The sequence below is a fragment of the Phyllobates terribilis genome, unplaced genomic scaffold (assembly GCF_046119375.1).
Source record: "Phyllobates terribilis strain yellow unplaced genomic scaffold, ASM4611937v1 Scaffold_7__3_contigs__length_470593459, whole genome shotgun sequence".
NCBI lineage: Eukaryota > Metazoa > Chordata > Amphibia > Anura > Dendrobatidae > Phyllobates > Phyllobates terribilis.
In genome coordinates, this window is record NW_027362767.1 from 348844981 (window position 1) to 348866815 (window position 21835).

At 42.3% G+C, this 21835-nt stretch overlaps 1 protein-coding gene across 4 annotated transcripts in view; it reads left to right on the forward strand.

The window, feature by feature from the left end:
* ATP11C (ATPase phospholipid transporting 11C (ATP11C blood group)) overlaps positions 1–21835 on the forward strand; it is a 137979-nt gene that overhangs the window by 103584 nt on the left and 12560 nt on the right. For 3 of the 4 annotated variants that reach the window (XM_073641242.1, XM_073641241.1, XM_073641243.1), the window contains exons 19-28: positions 2941–3204; positions 5662–5830; positions 6081–6183; positions 7978–8123; positions 8516–8575; positions 11695–11822; positions 13898–14033; positions 16178–16243; positions 16520–16623; positions 17917–18070. In XM_073641242.1, the coding sequence (XP_073497343.1) occupies positions 2941–3204; positions 5662–5830; positions 6081–6183; positions 7978–8123; positions 8516–8575; positions 11695–11822; positions 13898–14033; positions 16178–16243; positions 16520–16623; positions 17917–18070 (1330 nt within the window). Of the gene's footprint in view, positions 1–2940; positions 3205–5661; positions 5831–6080; positions 6184–7977; positions 8124–8515; positions 8576–11694; positions 11823–13897; positions 14034–16177; positions 16244–16519; positions 16624–17916; positions 18071–19367; positions 19459–21835 lie in introns of all 4 variants that reach the window. The other variant, XM_073641244.1, reaches the window with a different exon arrangement.

Sequence of the window (21835 nt, forward strand, 5' to 3'; positions counted from 1 at the left end):
GCCCCTGGAGGTCCCAGGCGGGAAATATTGTCATGTTTCCTATCACAATTTTATCTTTCTGTAGAGATGAAACATGGCATGGATAGCATCATCCACCTCTCCGATATTAAGTTGAAGGTATTAGGCCCGCCTTACAGTGCTGTCAATGAGTACATTACATTTGTCACTTCACCACGACACCGAAAATATTTCTCTTATTAATATTGAATTGATGCAAACCCCAATATTCATCACTGACCACTGGCTCCGGAGTCTTTGAGATAATTCCTTTTAACAGAGGAAGCTCTTGTCTCAGGTATTGTACTTCTCCGCCACTGAGTATATGAATCCTAGACTTGGAGGCTGTCCGCTGGTTCCCTGCAGGAATTACATGTTCACGGCAGGAAGTCCTACTTTTCTGGCGGTTGAAGTGTCAACTCTTTTTCTCACTTCCCCAGTTATCACCCTCACATTGAACATATGGGATAATTATATGTTTCCTCTCCGGAGATGTCTTTATGGATTTTGCAATTTTTTTCCATGACCAAAGTTATTTCCAGTTTTCATCAATACTCCGCAACCTTGCGGGGGGGCGCTGTGCACTCCTGGAGATAGACCGTTCAGATGGCCGGCTTGGTTGCACTTCTGGTCCAAACTATGCTCTCTCCCATGCTTTACATCTACAGCCTATATGAAGCCGAAGAGCAGTAAAGCAGGCCAGATCCAGCTAGGTTCAGAGCAGCACTTGCAAGCTCTGCAGCAAAGAACTTGTTATCATTGCACTCTTAACCTAGGAGAAGTCCACCTCTGATACACTACAGAGGTGGCCAGTAACCAAGCCAATGAGCAGTAAATTAAAAAATTTAAAATCCGTCCGTTCTTGGGTATAGAGGGTTTTTCTCTAAGAGATAAATTGCAAAGCTGCTTGCTATTACAAGCCTTTTTCCATTTTACCCATTTAAGATAATGGGATGACCCCTTTGTTTCTGGATTAAAAAGAAAAATTAATTTATTAATAAGCAGAAAATGTAGATTTTATTCACTTTATTTCTTCTCTATAGCAAAAATTAATATCTATATAACTATGTCTATCTATATGTATATGTGTGTATATATATAGTACAGACCAAAAGTTTGGACACACCTCATTTAAAGATTTTTCTGTATTTTCATGACTATGAAAATTGTACATTCACACTGAAGGCATCAAAACTATGAATTAACACATGTGGAATTATATACTTAACAAAAAAGTGTGAAACAACTGAAAATATGTCTTATATTCTAGGTTCTTCAAAGTAGTCACCTTTTGCTTTGATGACTGCTTTGCACACTCTTAGCATTCTCTTGATGAGCTTCAAGAGGTAGCCACCGGAAATGGTTTTCACTTCACAGGTGTGCCCTGTCAGGTTTAATAAATGGGATTTCTTGCCTTATAAATGGGGTTGGGACCATCAGTTGTGTTGTGAAGAAGTCTGGTGGATACACAGCTGATAGTCCTACTGAATAGACTGTTAGAATTTGTATTATAGCAAGAAAAAAGCGGCTAAGTAAAGAAAAACGAGTGGCCATCATTACTTTAAGAAATGAAGGTCAGTCAGTCCGAAAAATTGGGAAAACTTTGAAAGTGTCCCCAAGTGCAGTTGCAAAAACCATCAAGTGCTACAAAGAAACTGGCTCACATGAGGACCGCCCCAGAAAAGGAAGACCAAGAGTCACCTCTGCTTCTGAGGATAAGTTTATCCGAATCACCAGCCTCAGAAATCGCAGGTTAACAGCAGCTCAGATTAGAGACCAGGTCAATGCCACACATAGTACTAGCAGCAGACACATCTCTACAACAACTGTTAAGAGGAGACTTTGTGCAGCAGGCCTTCATGGTAAAATAGCTGCTAGGAAACCACTGCTAAGGACAGGCAACAAGCAGAAGAGACTTGTTTGGTCTAAAGAACAAAAGGAATGGACATTAGCCTAGTGGAAATCTGTGCTTTGGTCTGATGAGTCCAAATTTGAGATCTTTGGTTCCAACCACCGTGTCTTTGTGCGACGCAGAAAAGGTGAACGGATGGACTCTACATTCCTGGTTCCCACCGTGAAGCATGGAGGAGGAGGTGTGATGGTGTGGGGGTGCTTTGCTGGTGACGCTGTTGGGGATTTATTCAAAATTGAAGGCATACTGAACCAGCATGGCTACCACAGCATCTTGCAGCGGCATGCTATTCCATCCGGTTTGCGTCTAGTTGGACCATCATTTATTTTTCAACAGGACAATGACCCCAAACACACCTCCAGGCTGTGTAAGGGCTATTTGACCAAGATGGAGAGTGATGGGGTGCTACGCCAGATGACCTGGCCTCCACAGTCACCAGACCTGAACACAATCGAGATGGTTTGGGGTGAGCTGGACCGCAGAGTGAAGGCAAAAGGGCCAACAAGTGCTAAGCATCTCTGGGAACTCCTTCAAGATTGTTGGAAGACCATTTCCGGCGACTACCTCTTGAAGCTCATCAAGAGAATGCCAAGAGTGTGCAAAGCAGTCATCAAAGCAAAAGGTGGCTACTTTGGAGAACCTAGAATATAAGACATATTTTCAGTTGTTTCACACTTTTTTGTTAAGTATATAATTCCACATGTGTTAATTCATAGTTTTGATGCCTTCAATGTGAATGTACAATTTTCATAGTTATGAAAATACAGAAAAATCTTCAAATGAGAAGGTGTGTCCAAACTTTTGGTCTGTACTGTATGTATGTATGTGTGTGTGTGTGTATATATATGTATGTGTATGTATATATATATATATATATGTGTGTGTGTGTATATATATATATATATATATATATATATATATATATATATATATATATATATATATATATATATATATATATATATATATATATATATATATATAATATTATTTATTTATATTTTATTTCTTGTTTTTGATTGACTTGATAGGCTCCAGGAACAGGCCGCGGAGACCATCGAGGCTCTCCATGCTGCTGGCATGAAGGTGTGGGTGCTCACTGGAGACAAAATGGAGACCGCCAAGTCCACGTGTTACGCCTGTCGACTGTTTCAGAATACCACTGAACTGCTGGAGCTGACAACTAAAAGCGTGGAGGAATATGAAAGAAAGGAGGATCGCCTGCAGGAGCTTCTCCTAGAGTACCACCGAAAGCTGGTGCAGGAAGCACCCAAAATAAAAGGAAGTGTGAAAAGGTAAGAATTTCAATATACTCCAATGAGAGTTTATGTAAAATATATATATATTATATGTTACATGCAGATAGCGCCCCCTATTGGTGGATGTGAGAGATCAGAATTTTAGCTTTTAATCTCTACGCACACCACAAAATTTACCGTATTTTTTTGACTATAAGATGCACTTTTTTTCCTCCAAAATTTTGGTGGAAAGTGGGGGGTGCATCTTATAGTCCGAATATATATGGTATACTATGGCTGTGAGTGGTGTAGGGTGTGGGGGGAACGGCAGCGGGGGATGAGTGGGGCGCTGGAGGCAGCAGCCTACACTGTGCCCGCTACTAAAGAAAATGAATATTCACTGCTCCCCACGCCCATGGAGAGGGGGTGAGCATAATTGTTTATTTTTTTGTGTGCAGCGTGATGGGTATCAGGGGGTGCCTTGCTTTACCAGGAAGAGGGATGAAGGGTGCCATATACATACCAGGATGAGGAAGGATGCCACACATACCAGGATGAGGAAGGATGCCACACATACAAGGATGAGGGGTGCCATACATACCAGGAAGAGGGATGAGGGGTGCAGTGCATACCAGGAAGAGGGATGAAGGGTGCAGTGCATACCAGGAAGAGGGATGAGGGGGCCATACATAGAAGGAAGAGGGATGAAGGGTGCCATACATGCCAGGAGGATGGATGAGGGATGCCATGCATACTAGGATGAGGGATAAGGGGTGCCATACATACCAGGATGAGGGATGAAGGGTGTCATAGATACCAGGAAGAGGGATGTGGGGGGGGCATGCATACCAGGATTAGGGATAAGGGATGCCATACATACCAGGAAGAGGGATGAGGGGGGCCATACATACCAGGATGAGAGGTGCCATATATACCAGGATTAGGGATAAGGGATGCCATACATACCAGGATGAGTGATGAAGGGTGCCATACATGCCAGGAAGAGAGATGAGTGGTGCCATGCATACCAGGATGAGGGGTGCCATGCATACCAGGATGAGGGGTGCCATGCATACCAGGATGAGGGGTGCCATGCGTAGCAGGATGGGGAGCAGGGGGTGCCATGCGTAGCAGGATGGGGAGCAGGGGGTGCCATGCGTAGCAGGATGGGGAGCAGGGGGTGCCATGCGTAGCAGGATGGGGAGCAGGGGGTGCCATGCGTAGCAGGATGGGGAGCAGGGGGTGCCATGCGTAGCAGGATGGGGAGCAGGGGGTGCCATGCGTAGCAGGATGGGGAGCAGGGGGTGCCATGCGTAGCAGGATGGGGAGCAGGGGGTGCCATGCGTAGCAGGATGGGGAGCAGGGGGTGCCATGCGTAGCAGGATGGGGAGCAGGGGGTGCCATGCGTAGCAGGATGGGGAGCAGGGGGTGCCATGCGTAGCAGGATGGGGAGCAGGGGGTGCCATGCGTAGCAGGATGGGGAGCAGGGGGTGCCATGCGTAGCAGGATGGGGAGCAGGGGGTGCCATGCGTAGCAGGATGGGGATGAGGACCACATATACCAAGATGGAGGATATTAACTGAATTGAGGGACATTACCCCTATAACAGTGTCAGCAGCAGACCCCCTCCCTTTTAACAGGGCATCATGATGACATTTTTTGCTTACATTTGTTTTTCTATTTTCCTCCTCCAAAACCTAGGTGCGTCTTATGTTCCCGTGCGTCTTTTATAGTCTGAAAAATACGGTATTTATGTGTCACATCGGGTGCGATTGAATGGAGCGGGCTGTGTGATACAGACGGCACCAGAATCTAACGACAGCGACCGGAGCTAGCACCGATCACTGCTTATTAACCATTTAGATGCCACTATCAATGATATTGGCATTGAGGGCTGCCAATGTGTTACCATAGAACTCGGGAGATCTTCTCCAGACCTTGTAATTGCCATCTTGGTATATCTATGAAGCACGGCCATAGGGCTTAGCAGTTTGCTATTAGTACAAGCAATAAAATGATCACAGGTTCAGATCCCCTAGGGGCACTGAAAAAATAAGTCATGTCTAATAAAAAAAAAAAAAAATGTGCTATGTAAAGTATTTAAAAAAAAATAGAAAAGTTTAACACATTTCGACAAAAAAAAAAAAAAGCATATTTGGAATTTTTACGCCCGTAAAAGTTCAGTCAATAAAATATGAAATTAACAAATATTATAAATGGCAAGTCGAGCATGTTTTCTTTGTTCATGCCACTTTTTTTTTTTTAGACCCTGCACCCCAAAAAATGCACCCCATGAAAAATAAAACACCTAGCCCTCACACAGCTTTGTCAAAGAAAAATTAAAAAGGTTATGGGTGGAAAATGGTGACACAAACCAGATATTCTAGCTAGTCATTGGGTTAGAAGAATTGTGTTGATGTACTTTGGACAAGTGTAATGTATATATAGATTTATGGGTTTGTACATATTGTATGCCTGCGTCACATGAGTAAGCCTCAGTTTCCTCTGTTTCAGGAGCTGGACAGGAAGCCAGGATTACGGGCTGATCATTGATGGATCCACCCTGTCTCTAATATTAAATTCTAACTGCAGCTCCAGTCATTATAAAAACATCTTTCTACAGATTTGTCAGAAGTGCACTGCGGTGTTATGTTGTCGTATGGCGCCATTGCAGAAAGCACAGGTATGTATGTACTGCACCATGTACACACACGGACATATACGATGGCTCGGAGTCTAGTCTCTACTGACGTAACACTGTGATCCTGTGTAAAGCGGGCACAGAGCGGACAGGCTTATCTAAGTAATATACCCTCAGTAATGACTGGGAAAAAAAAAGTGTCATCTTTTTATAGGTGACTCCTTACATTGCTCGTCCTGGAAGAATATTAGAAATAATTAATCCTGTTTTTATATTAACTTTTTTGTTGCAGATTGTTAAAATGGTGAAAAATACTAAAGGAAACCCAATCACATTGTCTGTGGGAGATGGAGCAAATGATGTCAGCATGATACTGGAAGCGCACGTCGGGATCGGTACGCCATACCCAGTGTTTACCGCTGCCAGTTGGAGCTGTAAAATAAAATGATGATGATTATGTAAATATAGATATAAAAATAAATATATATATATATATTTTTTTTTTTTTACGTTCCTTCCCTGGGGGAAGGCTGAGTTGGAGACACCGATTTCCTCCCTGTATAGATAGGACAGCAGGGTGTATATCATTTGTTGGCAGTTTAAAGAAATGGACTGGGAGTTAAAGGGGTATTCCCATCTCTAAGATCCTATCCCAATATGTAGTAGATGTAGTAGTATTATTATTATTATTATTATTATTATTATTATTATTATTAAATCCTTCCAATTAGAAATGTATAGTTCTTCTGATTCACTGTCACTTACCTCATGTGCAGAGCATTGCAGTAGCTTAGGCATCCATGGTTACCACTGCTAACAGCTTACTAGCGAAGTAACTATCAGTATGAGTGGTCGTAACCATGGATACCTAAGCTACTGCAATGCCCTGCACATGAAGTAGGTGACCTAGTGAATCAGAAGAACTATACTACATTTTTAAATGGAGGGATTTGCTAATATTATTATTATTATTATTCCTACTACATATTGGGATAGGATCATGAAGATGGGAATAGACCTTTAAAGGGTGGTGCTAATGTCCCTTTTCAAGAATACGCCTCTGCCTGCTTGCAGTAGAGGGTGGTGTGGTTCTTAAGATTGACAGTTCGGACCAGCAGCATGGTGGCATTGCAGGCCGGTCAGAGCACGCTCTCATACTGCTAACAGAGGCCGCTTTTCCTCTGCAGCATTGGAGGAGTAAAGCGGCACGGAGGCTGGTCACATCCAGATAGTTTCAGAGCCCTGCGAGTAGGTTGTATACAGCTCACAAGCGATGCTCACTTTTTGCCTGGGTAACCTGCCACTCTGGGACTGCAGGGTGGCCGGTAGCCTAGGAAATGAGCGGTACACTAGAACATAAAAAATCCCTCCAATTTTGATAATGGAGAGGATTTTTCATAGAAGGTAAATTGCAAAGTTACTTTTTATTTATTTTATTTACAAGCATTTTGCAATTAGCTTGAGACGCCCTTTTTAATCAAAATGTTGTTACCCTTGTTCATATATCGTGGTTACGTTGTGATATTTAAAATTCAACTTGGGGCAAAAAGTGCAGCGTGTGAACACAGCCTGTAATTGTTACAGTTTGCGGAAGGTCATACAGCACTCTCCCCCAGAAAACAGCGAGTGGCAGACAACGTGTGCACAGTCGTATCTGTAGGCGCGCTCCAGAAGTCTGTGTGTCTGTATTTTTTTTTTCTTTTTTAAGGGAATGGTCAAACATAGTGGATACGCATTTCAAGTCAGATTTGTAGGCAGAAAATCTGCAAAGTATTCTATTTAAGACCAATAAAAAGCTGGAATATAATAAAATATTTTAACTGGCGGCACAGCAAACTTAGCTTCTATACCAACACACAAAATAGTTCACTAAAGTCTCATAATATTACATATTTTATTCATATTCATTAAATAACACAGAAAATGATAAAAAACAGAGTAACCAAAATGGAGGACCTCAATAACAAATAGTGATATAATTTAGAAGTAATAATATATGCTTCCCACTGCCTCTAGTGTCTGTCCCTTTAAATGATCCATCATATGACTAATGTTGCCATAAAAGTTGTCACTTTGGTCTGCAAGGGTCTATGGTTAGACATGACATTTTTTTCTGATTGGTGGTAAATACCTTTTTTAAAATCTTTTCCCTTTTTAGCATTTTCATTAAATCTGTCATTTCCTTCCAGGTATTAAAGGAAAAGAAGGTCGCCAAGCAGCGAGAAACAGCGACTATGCCGTGCCAAAATTCAAGCACTTAAAAAAGCTTCTTTTAGTTCACGGCCATTTGTACTACGTCAGGATCGCGCACCTTGTACAGTATTTCTTTTATAAGGTAAGACAAGGGTCTATCATAATACTATTACCAAGGAAAACCAAAACATTATCAATCCCGGTAATGCCCAGCTCGTCTGCTGTGCAGGATTGTTTCTCGGAAAATCAATTCCAATCACGGGTGCTTCATTAGCTCGTCTCTGATAATGAGCAAAGTAACTTTTCAAGAAAGTTACTGGAGTTTGCTGAATTTGCATTTGATGGTATAGTGTCTGTAGACCTCATCTGTCATTGATGGCTGCAGTTTATCTGTGCTCCTGAAGAGATGGGTGATCATAATGAGGTGAATTCCTGTGTATCCCATCCTAGAAGCATGGATCATTAGTATCGCCACTCGTAGACCAGTCACTGGTGCTATAGAATCATTTCTGCTTTTCACTCCTCTCTTTGCAGAACCTGTGTTTCATCCTGCCACAGTTTTTATACCAGTTCTTTTGTGGGTTTTCACAACAGGTAAGCACCGATTTCCACTAATATTATTTAGAAGAGCCTCTGTTTGCCTTTAGTTAAAGATGACCTCTCACCAGGTCAAAGGGACCAGCTAACAGTTGCCTGCGGTTGTGTGCTTTAGAAATCTGTTCTTCTGACATCTTTATATGTTCTGCAACTGTTCTCAATTCTTCACAGGTTAACAGAAGAAGCAGCTCACTAATTCTGTCCATTTGTATTTCCACATCCATTGCTGCTAGTGAGTTTTCTTTAGGGCTGGTCCCCTTTAACTGGTGTAGTTGATTTGAGGTGCTGTGCTGCTGTTTTTCCAGACACTCTTCGTCTTCTCCCTCTACACGCTAATTCCCGCTCCGGATTCCCCGTACGGGCCACCAATGTTACACGCACGCTGCTAGGTTCAGATAGGGCGAGACGGGTTTCATTTTTTTAAATCCACCGTATGATTCCAGAGATGGGGGTCTTTATTATTTAGGGCTAGTTTTTATGTTTTTTTTTTTACCAAAGGGTGTTCCTCACAGGGTAATTACGCAGATCATCCTAAAGATATGCTTCCAAGGAGTATCTGATTTTCACTTTCATTTTTTAAATCCACCGTATGATTCCAGAGATGGGGGTCTTTATTATTTATGGGTAGTTTTTATGGTCTTTACCAAAGGAGCAGTACTCACAGGGTAATTATGCAGATCATCTTAAAGATACGCCCCCAAGGAATCCCATTAGCATCACCTGCTTAATAAAGACCATAAAAATTTACACTAGATAAAATGGGCCATATCTCTGGAACCGTATAGCAGATATTAAAAAAAGGAATACTAAGGAGAGCAGAGAACATAAAATAAGAGGACAAAATGGCCACTTTTGACAGAAAATATTTTTACCAAGCCCCCAGAGAATCCTGTGAGCCATGCCTGCTTGGTAATGGCCATATAAAGTAGCACTAAATAAAAAGTCCCATATCTCTAAACTATATGGTGGATTGAAAAAAAAACAACTAAAATTGGAGTACTCAAGAGGAATAACTCAACGGGAATAAAAATAAAAGCAAAAACTGGCGCCTTTTCACCTGGTGAGCGGTCCTCCTGAAGTTGTGTAAGAACCGATGAAGGCTGAGCGTGGCTGCAGGGTGTGCGGTCAGAGATTTGTATAGGTGTGGATTTGCTTTGGATCTGCTTTGATATGTGCGTTGTCTGCAGCAGTCATGTACTTATCTAAAGATTGTAAGACGTCGCCTTAGAAGTTTACAAGTATGAGGCAAGGAGGAAGGAATATGAAGCTGATGTTCAAGCTATCACACTTCCAATAAAATAATTGTTACAGGGGAATAATGCCTTTGTGTCTCGTAACCTCTTCTCCCATGATACCCAAGTACTAGCTCCACAACTGGTAAAAAAAAAAAGTTTTTATTGTGCCAAACACTTGTGCCCTTACTCTAGTGACACACAAATAATACCGAAGATGCAATCCCTTCTGCAATCTTCATTCCTTTATTTATTTTCAGACGTCTTATATACAGTTTGCAGCTTTCTTTTGCTTTCAGACTTTCCGCCCATGGCACTGCTCCTCCCAGTAATACATGCTTGTTGGTTCTATGCATCCAAGGTGTTGCTGCTTTCACCAGCTCTGGTGTCATTAGTACAGCTTCATTCCTGGAGTGATTTTCCTTCTATAGCTCATGAGGGATCACGTGCTTTCCTATCTACAGCCTTAGGCTATATTCACACATGTTGGGTTTTTCAGCATCACAAATCTGCAACAAAACCTAATCTCTGGCAGGAAATCAGCTGTGTCAAAAACGCAGGTTTTGCTGCGTCTTTTGATGCTTTTTTTTTTTTACGTTTTTGCAGCGTTTTTTTTCACTGTCCTTCTGTCTCTATTTATGCATGCGTCAAAGGAACAGTAGGACAATGGAATCATTGTCCGGGAGGATTTGCACCCGCTTGTGGATTTTTTGTGCTGTTCCATCTTCTTTTGAAATGTCTATTTATGCATGTACATAAAGTTCTGTGAAAAAAAAAAAATTCTAGTTTGCCATCAAAAATGCTGAAAAAACACTGATACAAATTTTGGTGCGTTTTTTTTCACCACCCATTACTTCCTATGGGTGAAAAAATGCTGAAAGAAGTGACATGCTCTATTTTCCAAAAACCCAACCAAGGCACAAAATACGCAACAATGAAAAAAAAACCTTGATGTGTGAACAGAGAATTCTGGTTTCTCATAGACTTTGCTGGTACTGCAAAACGCAGCTGAAAATTTGCATAAAATTCTGCAGCAAAAAAAACGCTGAAAAACCCAACATGTGTGAACATATCCTTAGGGTGCATTTACACTGATTACCGTGCACAAGTGATCTTCAGAACGCTCATTGCACCATAACTTTCCATGTAAATAGTCTGCCCATGAATGAGCAAAGCACTTTATCGTGTGGAATGATCTTTTGTGCAGCCCAAAAGATCAACGTTCTCGGTGATGCATGGGCCTGTGTGAACATGGCAGCCTAGACTCATGGAACCATCTATTACAGATCGCTTTTTGCACAGTGTTTACGTTGGTGTGCCTGTGTAAACAGGCATTTAAATGTCCGCCAATCAGGAAAAGTTTCCCGATCAGATGTCGATTAGTGCCGCCGTTGGGTCCTTGTAAACAGATCACTTGTGAGCTTTCTTCCAAAGTATTTAACCCTCAACTGGTGAGGTGGGGTTTCCTATACCCCAGTGTTTAGAAATCTCTTATTTTTACAGAAAATGCAAAGATCACGTTTGTTTTAATCGTTTTCTTATTGGCGATTGATTACACATGAGTATAACAAATTTTTGACACCCACAAATGGATGGAAGCTAGTGAGACACGTATCCTCATACCAGCATTTTTCAATGAATGGCAGCCGGGCTTCACTCGTACACAAAGGATCACCTACCAATAACTGTGGGGTTGGATGAATCAGTATGAAGTGTGTGGCCGTGTCCATTGCGGTCTCACTAATCTATCTTCCTGCATGTCACACATTTAGGCTTAAGAAGCTGAATTATTGAGAAATCCTCACACTGAATGTACCGCTGCTTTAGCTATACTTATAATACGGAAGAAAAATAAATAATTTTTGTATTTTCTTTTTGTTGCAGCCACTTTATGATGCTGCATATTTAACCATGTACAACATCTGCTTCACCTCTATGCCCATCCTGGCTTATAGTCTGTTAGAACAACACATCGGCATTGAAACGCTGGTAGCAAATCCGAAGTTATATATGTAAGTATACACCGCCACCTGTATAGCTTTCCCACCAAGCAGCAGTTTTCATACTGATCCTAATGTAATGATATATTTATACATGTTCATTTGGAGCACTGTCATAGAGAGATCATGGGGAGTTCTGCAACTAGTGTCTCCTACTACCAACACATTTTTTCTCCAGACCATCTGCTGAGGGACGCCTTTCATTGTCTGAGATGCTGCAGGGAAAATAGGACTTGCATGAAACCCATAGAAGTGAATGTCTGCTACATAATGCAGAATCCTCATCTGCATCCATCCATCCATCATCACCCAGTCATGCATCCATCCGTTCCTCATCATCCAGTCATGCATCCATCCGTTCCTCATCACCCAGTCATGCATCCATCCGTTCCTCATCATCCAGTCATGCGTCCGTTCCTCTTCATCCAGTCATGCGTCCGTTCCTCTTCATCCAGTCATGCGTCCGTTCCTCATCATCCAGTCATGCGTCCGTTCCTCATCATCCAGTCATGCGTCCGTTCCTCATCATCCAGTCATGCGTCCGTTCCTCATCATCCAATCATGCGTCCGTTCCTCATCATCCAATCATGCGTCCGTTCCTCATCGTCCAATCATGCGTCCGTTCCTCATCGTCCAATCATGCGTCCGTTCCTCATCGTCCAATCATGCGTCTGTTCCTCATCGTCCAATCATGCGTCCGTTCCTCATCGTCCAATCATGCGTCCGTTCCTCATCGTCCAATGATGCGTCCGTTCGTCATCGCCCAATCATGCGTCCGTCCCTCATCGCCCAATCATGCGTCCGTCCGTCCCTCATCGCCCAATCATGCGTCCGTCCGTCCCTCATCGCCCAATCATGCGTCCGTCCGTCCCTCATCGCCCAATCATGCGTCCGTCCGTCCCTCATCTCCCAATCATGCGTGCGTCCGTCCGTCCCTCATCGCCCAATCATGCGTGCGTCCGTCCGTCCGTCCCTCATCGCCCAATCATGTGTGCGTCCGTCCCTCATCGCCCAATCATGCGTGCGTCCGTCCGTCCCTCATCGCCCAATCATGCGTGCGTCCGTCCGTCCCTCATCGCCCAATCATGCGTGCGTCCGTCCGTCCCTCATCGCCCAATCATGCGTGCGTCCGTCCGTCCCTCATCGCCCAATCATGCGTGCGTCCGTCCGTCCCTCATTGCCCAATCATGCGTGCGTCCGTCCGTCCCTCATTGCCCAATCATGCGTGCGTCCGTCCGTCCCTCATCGCCCAATCATGCGTGCGTCCGTCCGTCCCTCATCGCCCAATCATGCGTGCGTCCGTCCCTCATCGCCCAATCATGCGTCCGTCCGTCCCTCATCGCCCAATCATGCGTCCGTCCGTCCCTCATCGCCCAATCATGCGTCCGTCCGTCCCTCATCGCCCAATCATGCGTCCGTCCGTCCCTCATCGCCCAATCATGCGTCCGTCCCTCCCTCATCGCCCAATCATGCGTCCGTCCCTCCCTCATCGCCCAATCATGCGTCCGTCCCTCCCTCATCGCCCAATCATGCGTCCGTCCCTCCCTCATCGCCCAATCATGCGTCCGTCCCTCCCTCATCGCCCAATCATGCGTCCGTCCTTCCCTCATCGCCCAATCATGCGTCCTTCTGTCATCATAATCTTCATTCCATCATCATATCATCATTCAATCGTTATTTTTTTGCAAGTTACCTATAAAATAGAATAAGAAAATGCCTGCTTGAGGCTGTGTGCACAGAGTCTTTCTTTCAGAGCAGAACTTTTAATTTTTTAGAGGATGATTTTTAGAGTTTCTGCTCCAAAGTCGCTTCTAAAAACATGTGCACACGGCACAAGGGTATGTGCACACAAAGTCTTGTTACTGAGTTTTTCAGAAGAAACAGAGCAGAAACTCCACAAGTTTTTGAAGAGTTTTGCATCTTTGAGGAGGATTTGGAGAATATTCACTAAGTTTATGCTCCAGAATCTGTGTGCACATTGCCTTAGAGAGGATTATCCAGGTTTTCTGTAGTATGTGCGGGTGTTTGTGCCTTTCTAGACTCTTCTAAATGTCCTATGTGTAACGCGGATATTGTCCCCATTACAGGAGAATATCTGATAACGCAATGCTGCAGTGGTTGCCGTTTCTATACTGGACCGCATTGGGAGCCTTTGAAGGACTTGTATTTTTCTTTGGCGTTTACTTCTTGTTCCAGAATCCCTCGCTGGATGGCAATGGTCAGGTAGAGTACATTGTGCTACAATATATACCTAATGCTTTCTTATGCTCTATTGTAAACTTCTCGTTTTGGTTTTGCTTAATAGAGAAGTTCACATTCTACATCTCATTGGCACAAAAGCAAGATGTTTCTGATGATAACTTGTGGCGCTGATTCAGAAGGTTTTTTTTTTTTTTTTTTAATAAACTTAAACACTAGAAAAGTTTTCTTCGTAACGCGCAGTGATTTTACTTTTGTACTTTTTTTAACCAATTTTTTATTTTTGCCATTGCGTCCCAGCCCCTTACTTGCAGTGGACTGTTTAAAGGGAATCTATCAGCAGGTTTTTGCTATTTAATCTGAGAGCAGCATAATATAGCAACACAGAGTCTGATTCTTTGGATATATCACTTATTAGGTTGTGTGCTGTAGTTTCCATACAGTCATTGTTTTATCAGCAGGAGATTATCACTGCAAGACTAGGTCTCCTGTGCAGACCAGTCAGGCTATTATGTGTAACCCCGCCCCCACCACTGATTGGCAGCTTGCACAGTGTACACAAAAACTTCCAATCAGTGATGTGGGCGGGGTTATACAGGGCTCTGCATTCTGAGCTTTGGTAGATCTCCAACAGAGAAAACTGTGATTCTATCAAAACTGCACCAAGCAGCCCAGTAAGTGACACATCGCTGGAATCAGGGTCTCTGCCGCTACATCATGTGCTCTCAGATGGGGTAGCAAAAACCCAACAGATTCCCTTTAACAATTCCACCTGTAGCGACCCTACTGTAGTCCTTGTTTTCTAATTAAGAATTTCTATTTCCACATATCATGGGAGACACTAAGAACGCAATCCAGCATTATCCACTAGAAATACTCGGGTCCCTCCCTACCTGCGTCATGACTCCTGTGTCACTTTTGTACAGCCTATGGGCGAGAGGCTTGGCTCTTCATAATATTGGTTTTGGTCAGTGGTATATTGAGGCTTTGTGCTCTGGCCTTTTACATTGAAGCCAAGACTGATACCAGGTGTAGCGGTATACTCAAGGGGCATGTTAGGTGTCACAAACATTATATTTAATTGCAATTAGCAATGCACAAACCTCTTGATCAGCCATAACATGAAAACCACCAGTCTACACTAGGTCCTCACCATGGTGCCAAAATGGCATTGACCTGTCAAGGCACGGACAAGCCAAGACCTCTAAAGATATTAGCAGTTGATCCATTTTGTGTTGCATATATACAACAGATCAGGTTTTTGTGTTACATGTATTCTATAAAGAAAAAAAAATTGGCATTCCCTTTTTTTTTTTTTTTTTTTTTTTATATTGCAATCTTTATAAGAAGAAAAAAAAAAAAAAGAAAATTAGTAGTCTTGCAATTTTCACATTGACCACTAGGGCATTTTTAGACTCCTACTTCATTTTCTTTCATGAAGAGTTTACAGAAGTTTTCTTGTTCCTTTATTCCTGCATACAATGATCGCTAACGCCTCTACGCGGCTGATAACTCGGGATCCACCAATCACAGCAGACGATGTCACAGATGAGGCTACCACCCCCCCTTTCTTCAAAGTGATCTTTGCACACGCTCAGTAGATGCTTTAATACAAAAGATAGGGTTGGGTTCTGACCATTGTAGCTGTGTATGCAAAGGTGTTGCCTGTTTAAAGGGCATCTGTGTTTGTTTTTTTTCTATATAGTTGTCTGTGTGAAAATTGCACTTTTTTATTAATAATATTAGTTTGTGATATGTGAAAAAAAAAAAAAATTGCCAAAAATAATATAAATACATTTTAACACAAAACAAAACAATGGGTCATTTTCTGATGATGGCTTCCCTATAAATTCTGGGAAGGGGGATGGGACCTCCATGAATCGGGCCTTCCTCAGGACGTCCTGAAAATGCTCGATTGGATTGAGATCTGGGATTTTGAAGGTGAAGTCATCACCTCGAAGTCTTTATATTACTCGAGCTATTTGAGAGCAATCTTTTCCGTGTGGTCGGGACATTGTCCTGATGGAGTCAGTACGTTTGGTGTAGACGCTGTACTAGAGCTTTGCCATAGTTTTGTTTCACCTCCGCTCCGGGCTTTTATGGAAAGCCGTTCTCTTTGGGGTCTCCTCCTAACTTTTGTTCCTTAATAATGATTTGTGATCTTTCAGGTATTTGGAAACTGGTCTTTTGGGACAATTGTGTTCACTACATTAGTGTTTACAGTCACATTAAAGGTGAGGACGCGGTTTTCTATACATGCTAACGTATGGTTTAATGGGATTGTGAACGTTGGTTATGGGGCAGACGGTGCACGTCCCGGGATAAAGGGGATTTGCTTGTGTTCAGTTCCTCATCATCACAGCCTATGACTTGCCATTTATTTTGGGGTTCAGTAAGGAAGTAAAATCCGTAATTATATACTATATATAATATATACTGAGTACTTAAAATATTTGTCTCCATTTTCTACTGATCTATGACTTTTAATGAGGTGACCTTTACTTTTACAGCTTGCGTTAGATACTCGATACTGGACATGGATGAATCATTTGGTCATATGGGGCTCTTTGGCTTTTTATGTCATCTTCTCTATATTTTGGGGAGGAATCATTTGGTAAGTTTCCCAAAAACCTGCATGTATTAAAAAAAATTAATATAACCAGCAGAAATTGTAGTAAAACTATCATGTAAAAGATAAATGTGCCGCAGTCAGAAGCACTTGGGTCTCTGTAGGTATACACTGGCCGTGCACGGCTGAAGATGTAGCCCCACAGCCATCATTGTATTGCAGCTGTTTTCAATCTACATTAAAGGGGTATTCCCATCTTCAAGATCCTATCCCAATATGTAGTATGTGTAATATTATTATTATTATTATTATTATTATTATTATTATTATTATTATTAGCAAATACCTCCAGTTAGAAATGTAGTATAGTTTTTCTGATTCGCTAGGTCTCTTTGCTCATGTGCAGGCATTGCAGGACCTTAGGTAGCCATGGTTACGACCACTGTTAGTGACAGCTAGTGGTCGTAACCATGGATACCTAAGGTCCTACCATGACTGCACATGAGGAAAGAGACATAGCAAATCAGACAAACTGTACTACATTTCTAACTGGAGATATTTGCTAATATTATTATACCTACTACATATTGGGATAGGATCTTGGAGGTGGGAATAACCCTTTAAACTAGGTGTCACTTTAGGATAACCCCTGTCCATATGTCTTATTTGGGCTTATGGATGCTTTATAGGACTGTCCTCTATAAATTGAAGCGGAGAGCTGCTGGATTTGGCAGCTTCTGTTCTATTAGGCTTGGTTTCATTTATGTATTAATTTTTTTCCCCGTTACTTTAATAGGGGTATTCTCATCATGATTAATTTAAAAAATTGCAAAGTGATTGTTAGAACAGATTTCCCTGTTTTTCTAATTGCTCTCCAATCTCCGGCTAGTGGCCAGTCTCCTAAGCGAGGAGCACGTCGCTTACATGCTATTTTCAATAGAGCTTGTAAGCACTTCTCTGAAGCATGCCGAATCCGGCGAGTTTCAGTATCCCTGTGTTCCTCCTATGCTGCCTCATATAGCGCCATCGGAGAGTGCAGTATGTCAGCCTGCGAAGAAACCAAGCCTCTGGTCTCAAGTCAGAAGTACAACCAAGAGGCTGGGGAGCGGTATGCTCCTGAAGATCAATGAAGAGGAACCTAGCTCATGTAACAACAACTTTAGGGATAGATTGCGACTGCCTGCAGCTTCCAGATTTCTTTCAGGGGTCGCAGCATTTATTGACTTTGAGCTTTGTCCCGATTCCACGATAAGCATACAGGACCGACAAATTGTGAATTCTGCCACTATTTGGTAGCGCTGCTGTAACATTTCTCTCCACTGTTGGGTTCTCTTCTAGGCCATTCCTCAGACAGCAGCGAATGTACTTTGTGTTTTCTCACATGCTGACATCGGTGTCTGTTTGGCTCGCCATAATCCTGCTGATTTTTATAAGCCTTTATCCAGAAATATTGCTCATCACTCTACGGAATCTTAGGCGTGCGGGCCAAAAGGTAAGAGGAGCCGAATCCCTTATCGTTTTCATTGAACACAAACCTCGGTGACCAAATTATTTAAAAGCCAAATAAAGGCCTAGGAAAGAGGCATGTGGTGATGTGAATTCTATAGCTCATGGTCAGGAATACAGTCTTATAAATCTTCCCGGTTGTGTAGTTTGTTAGAAATTTGCTTTTCTGTTGGGAAATGTTGTTAATGTTTGTTTTACCAATAATGGTCATTCTGAGGGCAGCTTTTTATCAGATTGAAGTTGACCCATAACTGCTTCAGTTTCTTGATCTATTATTTGTTCTCAGTTTCTCCTGCTCATGAGGGAAGCACCTCACATGTGGGATCCAAAACCATGGGCCGGACATACTGTGTATTGTACAATATGGGTCTCCTGCTTGTAGGTGACTCGGAAGTGTACCGTGACCTAACCGGATGTTACATCAATATCTAAGCGCTTCTTCACTTACAAGCATAGCTTCTTCTGCAGCTAGATGTTGGACATTTACTAATGACTCAAAGTTGCTACACCAAAGGGAGAGGCATAGGGGGAATCGATTATCATTTCAGACCCTCAACACTGCAAGCAGAACTTAATAGCTGTGCGGGTGCAACGGGCCCACCAGAGTTGATAAGCAAATGGCTTCTGAAGGGTCTGCTGAGTGTTACTTCAAGAATGATGTGTCCTGTGTTACCCGAGGCAAACCTTTCCCATATGCTCAAAATGAACTTCTCTTGAGAGGTCTCCTGTGTCATCCAAAATCTACTTCTGTAGACCTTGAACCTTCAGCAGAATGGAAGAGTTTAGGAAGGGGTTGCCATTCTTGACACAGGACGTTTCGTGAATTTGTGAATGTCCAGAGGACACCTCAGGAGTTCTTTGCCTAAGATGCTGGATTTGGTCATGGTAGCAGTTAAGGGGGGTAAGAAAATGATGACAGATTCCCTTTTCCAACGATTTAGACCTCAGATCTAGTATTTATCAACTGCCCAGTGCTTATTCTGTTGTCCTGCCACCTACATGTTACTTGCTGGGCCAACTTTCTAGTCGACCAAGTTGTCGGTCTTGTCTTTGTCATTAAAGGAATGGTTTGCCAGCTTGACTAACACTATAGTTTTTTCGGTATTAATGTCTATTCCCTTTAACTCACTATCTGTTTAGAAAAGACGTGTTGTACTGTCCATGTGCTTTCCTTGCTTGCCCCTTCTATGTGTGTTATTTACTGACTGTTCACCTCTCACTATCTTGTCTTCCTTTTACTGATCCTCCTTCTCTCCCTGCCCCCTGTCTCTGCTTCGGACCAGGTAACAAAACACTTGCCTTCCTCAGGAACGTCCACTATCTTCATGCTTTCTCAAACCTCCAGTACTCACAGTTTCCCTTGGAGTGATTAAGGTGAATTTGTTTACTACTTTAATTTTTCTAAATTATTGGCTAATCTTTTCTTTACAATGGTATGTGCAACATTTCTTCAACTCATTAACGGTCATTGGCTCTACGAGTTTAACAACATTTTGTTAGTATTTCCTGAGTGTTTTTAGATATTACTTATACTTGTTACTAAGCTAAAAGGTTATGGAGGCCTTTAACATGAGAAATATGTCTTCTATATAGGGCTAGTGGTTGAGCTAATAAGAAGTTGCACGAAGTCTCAGGTTTAGTTTATAACCTACTCCTACCTTCAGTTGTTTCACATACGGATGTGCCCCTCCCGAGTAATACATGCTGGACATGACCCTGTGCATTCAGGATGCTTCTGTCTTTGCTAGCTCTTTTGGACTAACACAGCTTCATTCCTGTGCTGCTTCTGTTGCTACAGCTCATTAGGAATCTCTTCTCCCTTTTTCCTGACAAACCTTAATGCTGAGTGCAGGGGAAGAAAAGAGGGAAATGACCGAGTCTGATCCACAACCAGTGATCTTCATCCCATGCAGAGTGTTGTGTGTTTGCTTCCCCCCCCTATCTGCACTCCGATGCACTGCATCCTGTTTGATCTGCTGTCCCAGAAGACTTGGGTGCTTTACTCCCTATCCACACTGTGATATGCAATGTACAAACTCTTCTCCCTTCTGCTATCTCTAACACCAGGAGAAGGGATCGAGAAAACAAAGACACAACCAAAAGCTATGTACTGTCCGACCTATGGCTGAAACAGCAGCTCAACCAGTTATGTGGAGGAGTTGAACAGACACTACAGAAGGGGGATATAGTAGTGACTATTTAAAGCATTGTCTCATTTTTGCATTTAGGAAGCAAATGAACATTATATATATCTCTTATAATATATAATTTTTTATATATATGTTTTAGAATATCAGATTAGGCACGATTATTAAGCTCTAGCTTTTATTGGCTTTATGGGATTCAGCATTCCCTTTCTGTATTTATTGGGGTTACATTTGGTTAAAATCCGATTAATCCAGTTGAAATTTCCTAAAAGATTTTTGTAGGAATAAAGCAGTTTGGTGTATATATCAGTTGTGCAAAGCGCCAGCAACTATTTTTCTGCTGTTTGTAGCTACTAGGTATACCTTCATTTCACAATGTCCGTAAATGAACGAGTTGCTTTCTATCATGCGATGGTTAGGGAGTTCTCATTAGAGCTGACCCGATAACATTATCTGCACACATACCCCGCACTCCCTCCTAAATGCTTATGCTCATTATACTCATTTAACCCTTTAAATATTATGTAATACGTAATTGATACTGTACTGACAGGCTGGCGAAAAGAAAAATTGTATAGCATGTTCCCTGTCCCTCCGTATTGATCACATAGTTGTGTAGATGTTGGAGATCACACCATGGATGTCCTTTTGTACAAAATTACCAGTTTGGAGATGCCATTGTTTTTCACGGTTTTAAGACTTTCTGGAAGTGTATTAATCTTCTACCCTATGTCCTTGTGAGCCCAATGACCAGAGTGAGTGAGCAGATCAAGAACATGGAGCATATGAAAGTTACACCACCCCACAGTTTTTGTGCCATTAAATTACAGATTATGTTCTTTTTAATTTAGAATTTTTCATTCTAAATAGTAAGAATTAGTTTAGTCTTTCATTAAATTTGACTTGGATACAAGTTTAGGAACAATACGTTCTTCTATTCTTTCTCCATTCTGGTCCTATGAGTCGATTGGGCAGTCCTACATAATGATTGCCAGCTTTCCCTGTATGCATACCGAGGTAACTGTCCGTTACTGGTTAGGGACCGCCCACTGGACTCCAACCTCGTGCTCAAGAGCCACCAACAGGATCATGTTTTCAGAATTTCTTTAGTATTGCCCAGTGCCTGTGCAGGTGATGCAATTATCACCTGGACAATACTAAGGAGATCCTGAGAACCTGACCTGTTCATGGCTCTTGAGGACCGGAGTTGGGGAACACTGCCATAGCCCAAAATGAGTAAGGAGTTAAATTAATAAAACACAAATTATGATGAATCGTTTTCTACAAAACTATATATCATTCTGTCGTTTCCTCCTAGTATATAACTTAAAGGGACTCTGTTAGCGCTGAATGACTGTTCAAACCAAGCACAGGCGCTCGTTGCATCATGGCGGGGCCAATCATTTATATACATCTTCACACGTGTTCATTTGACATCAATCTCCACTTTCCAGCATTTCCCTCCTGAAAGCACCATCAGGAGGTTGTCCTTCATATCATTGATAGGGACAGGAGGTACACAAGAGGTTAAAAGGCCCCTCCCTCCACCCCAACTCCAGTGTTTTTCCTGTCCCTATCAGGGACGGACACAGAAGAGGATTACG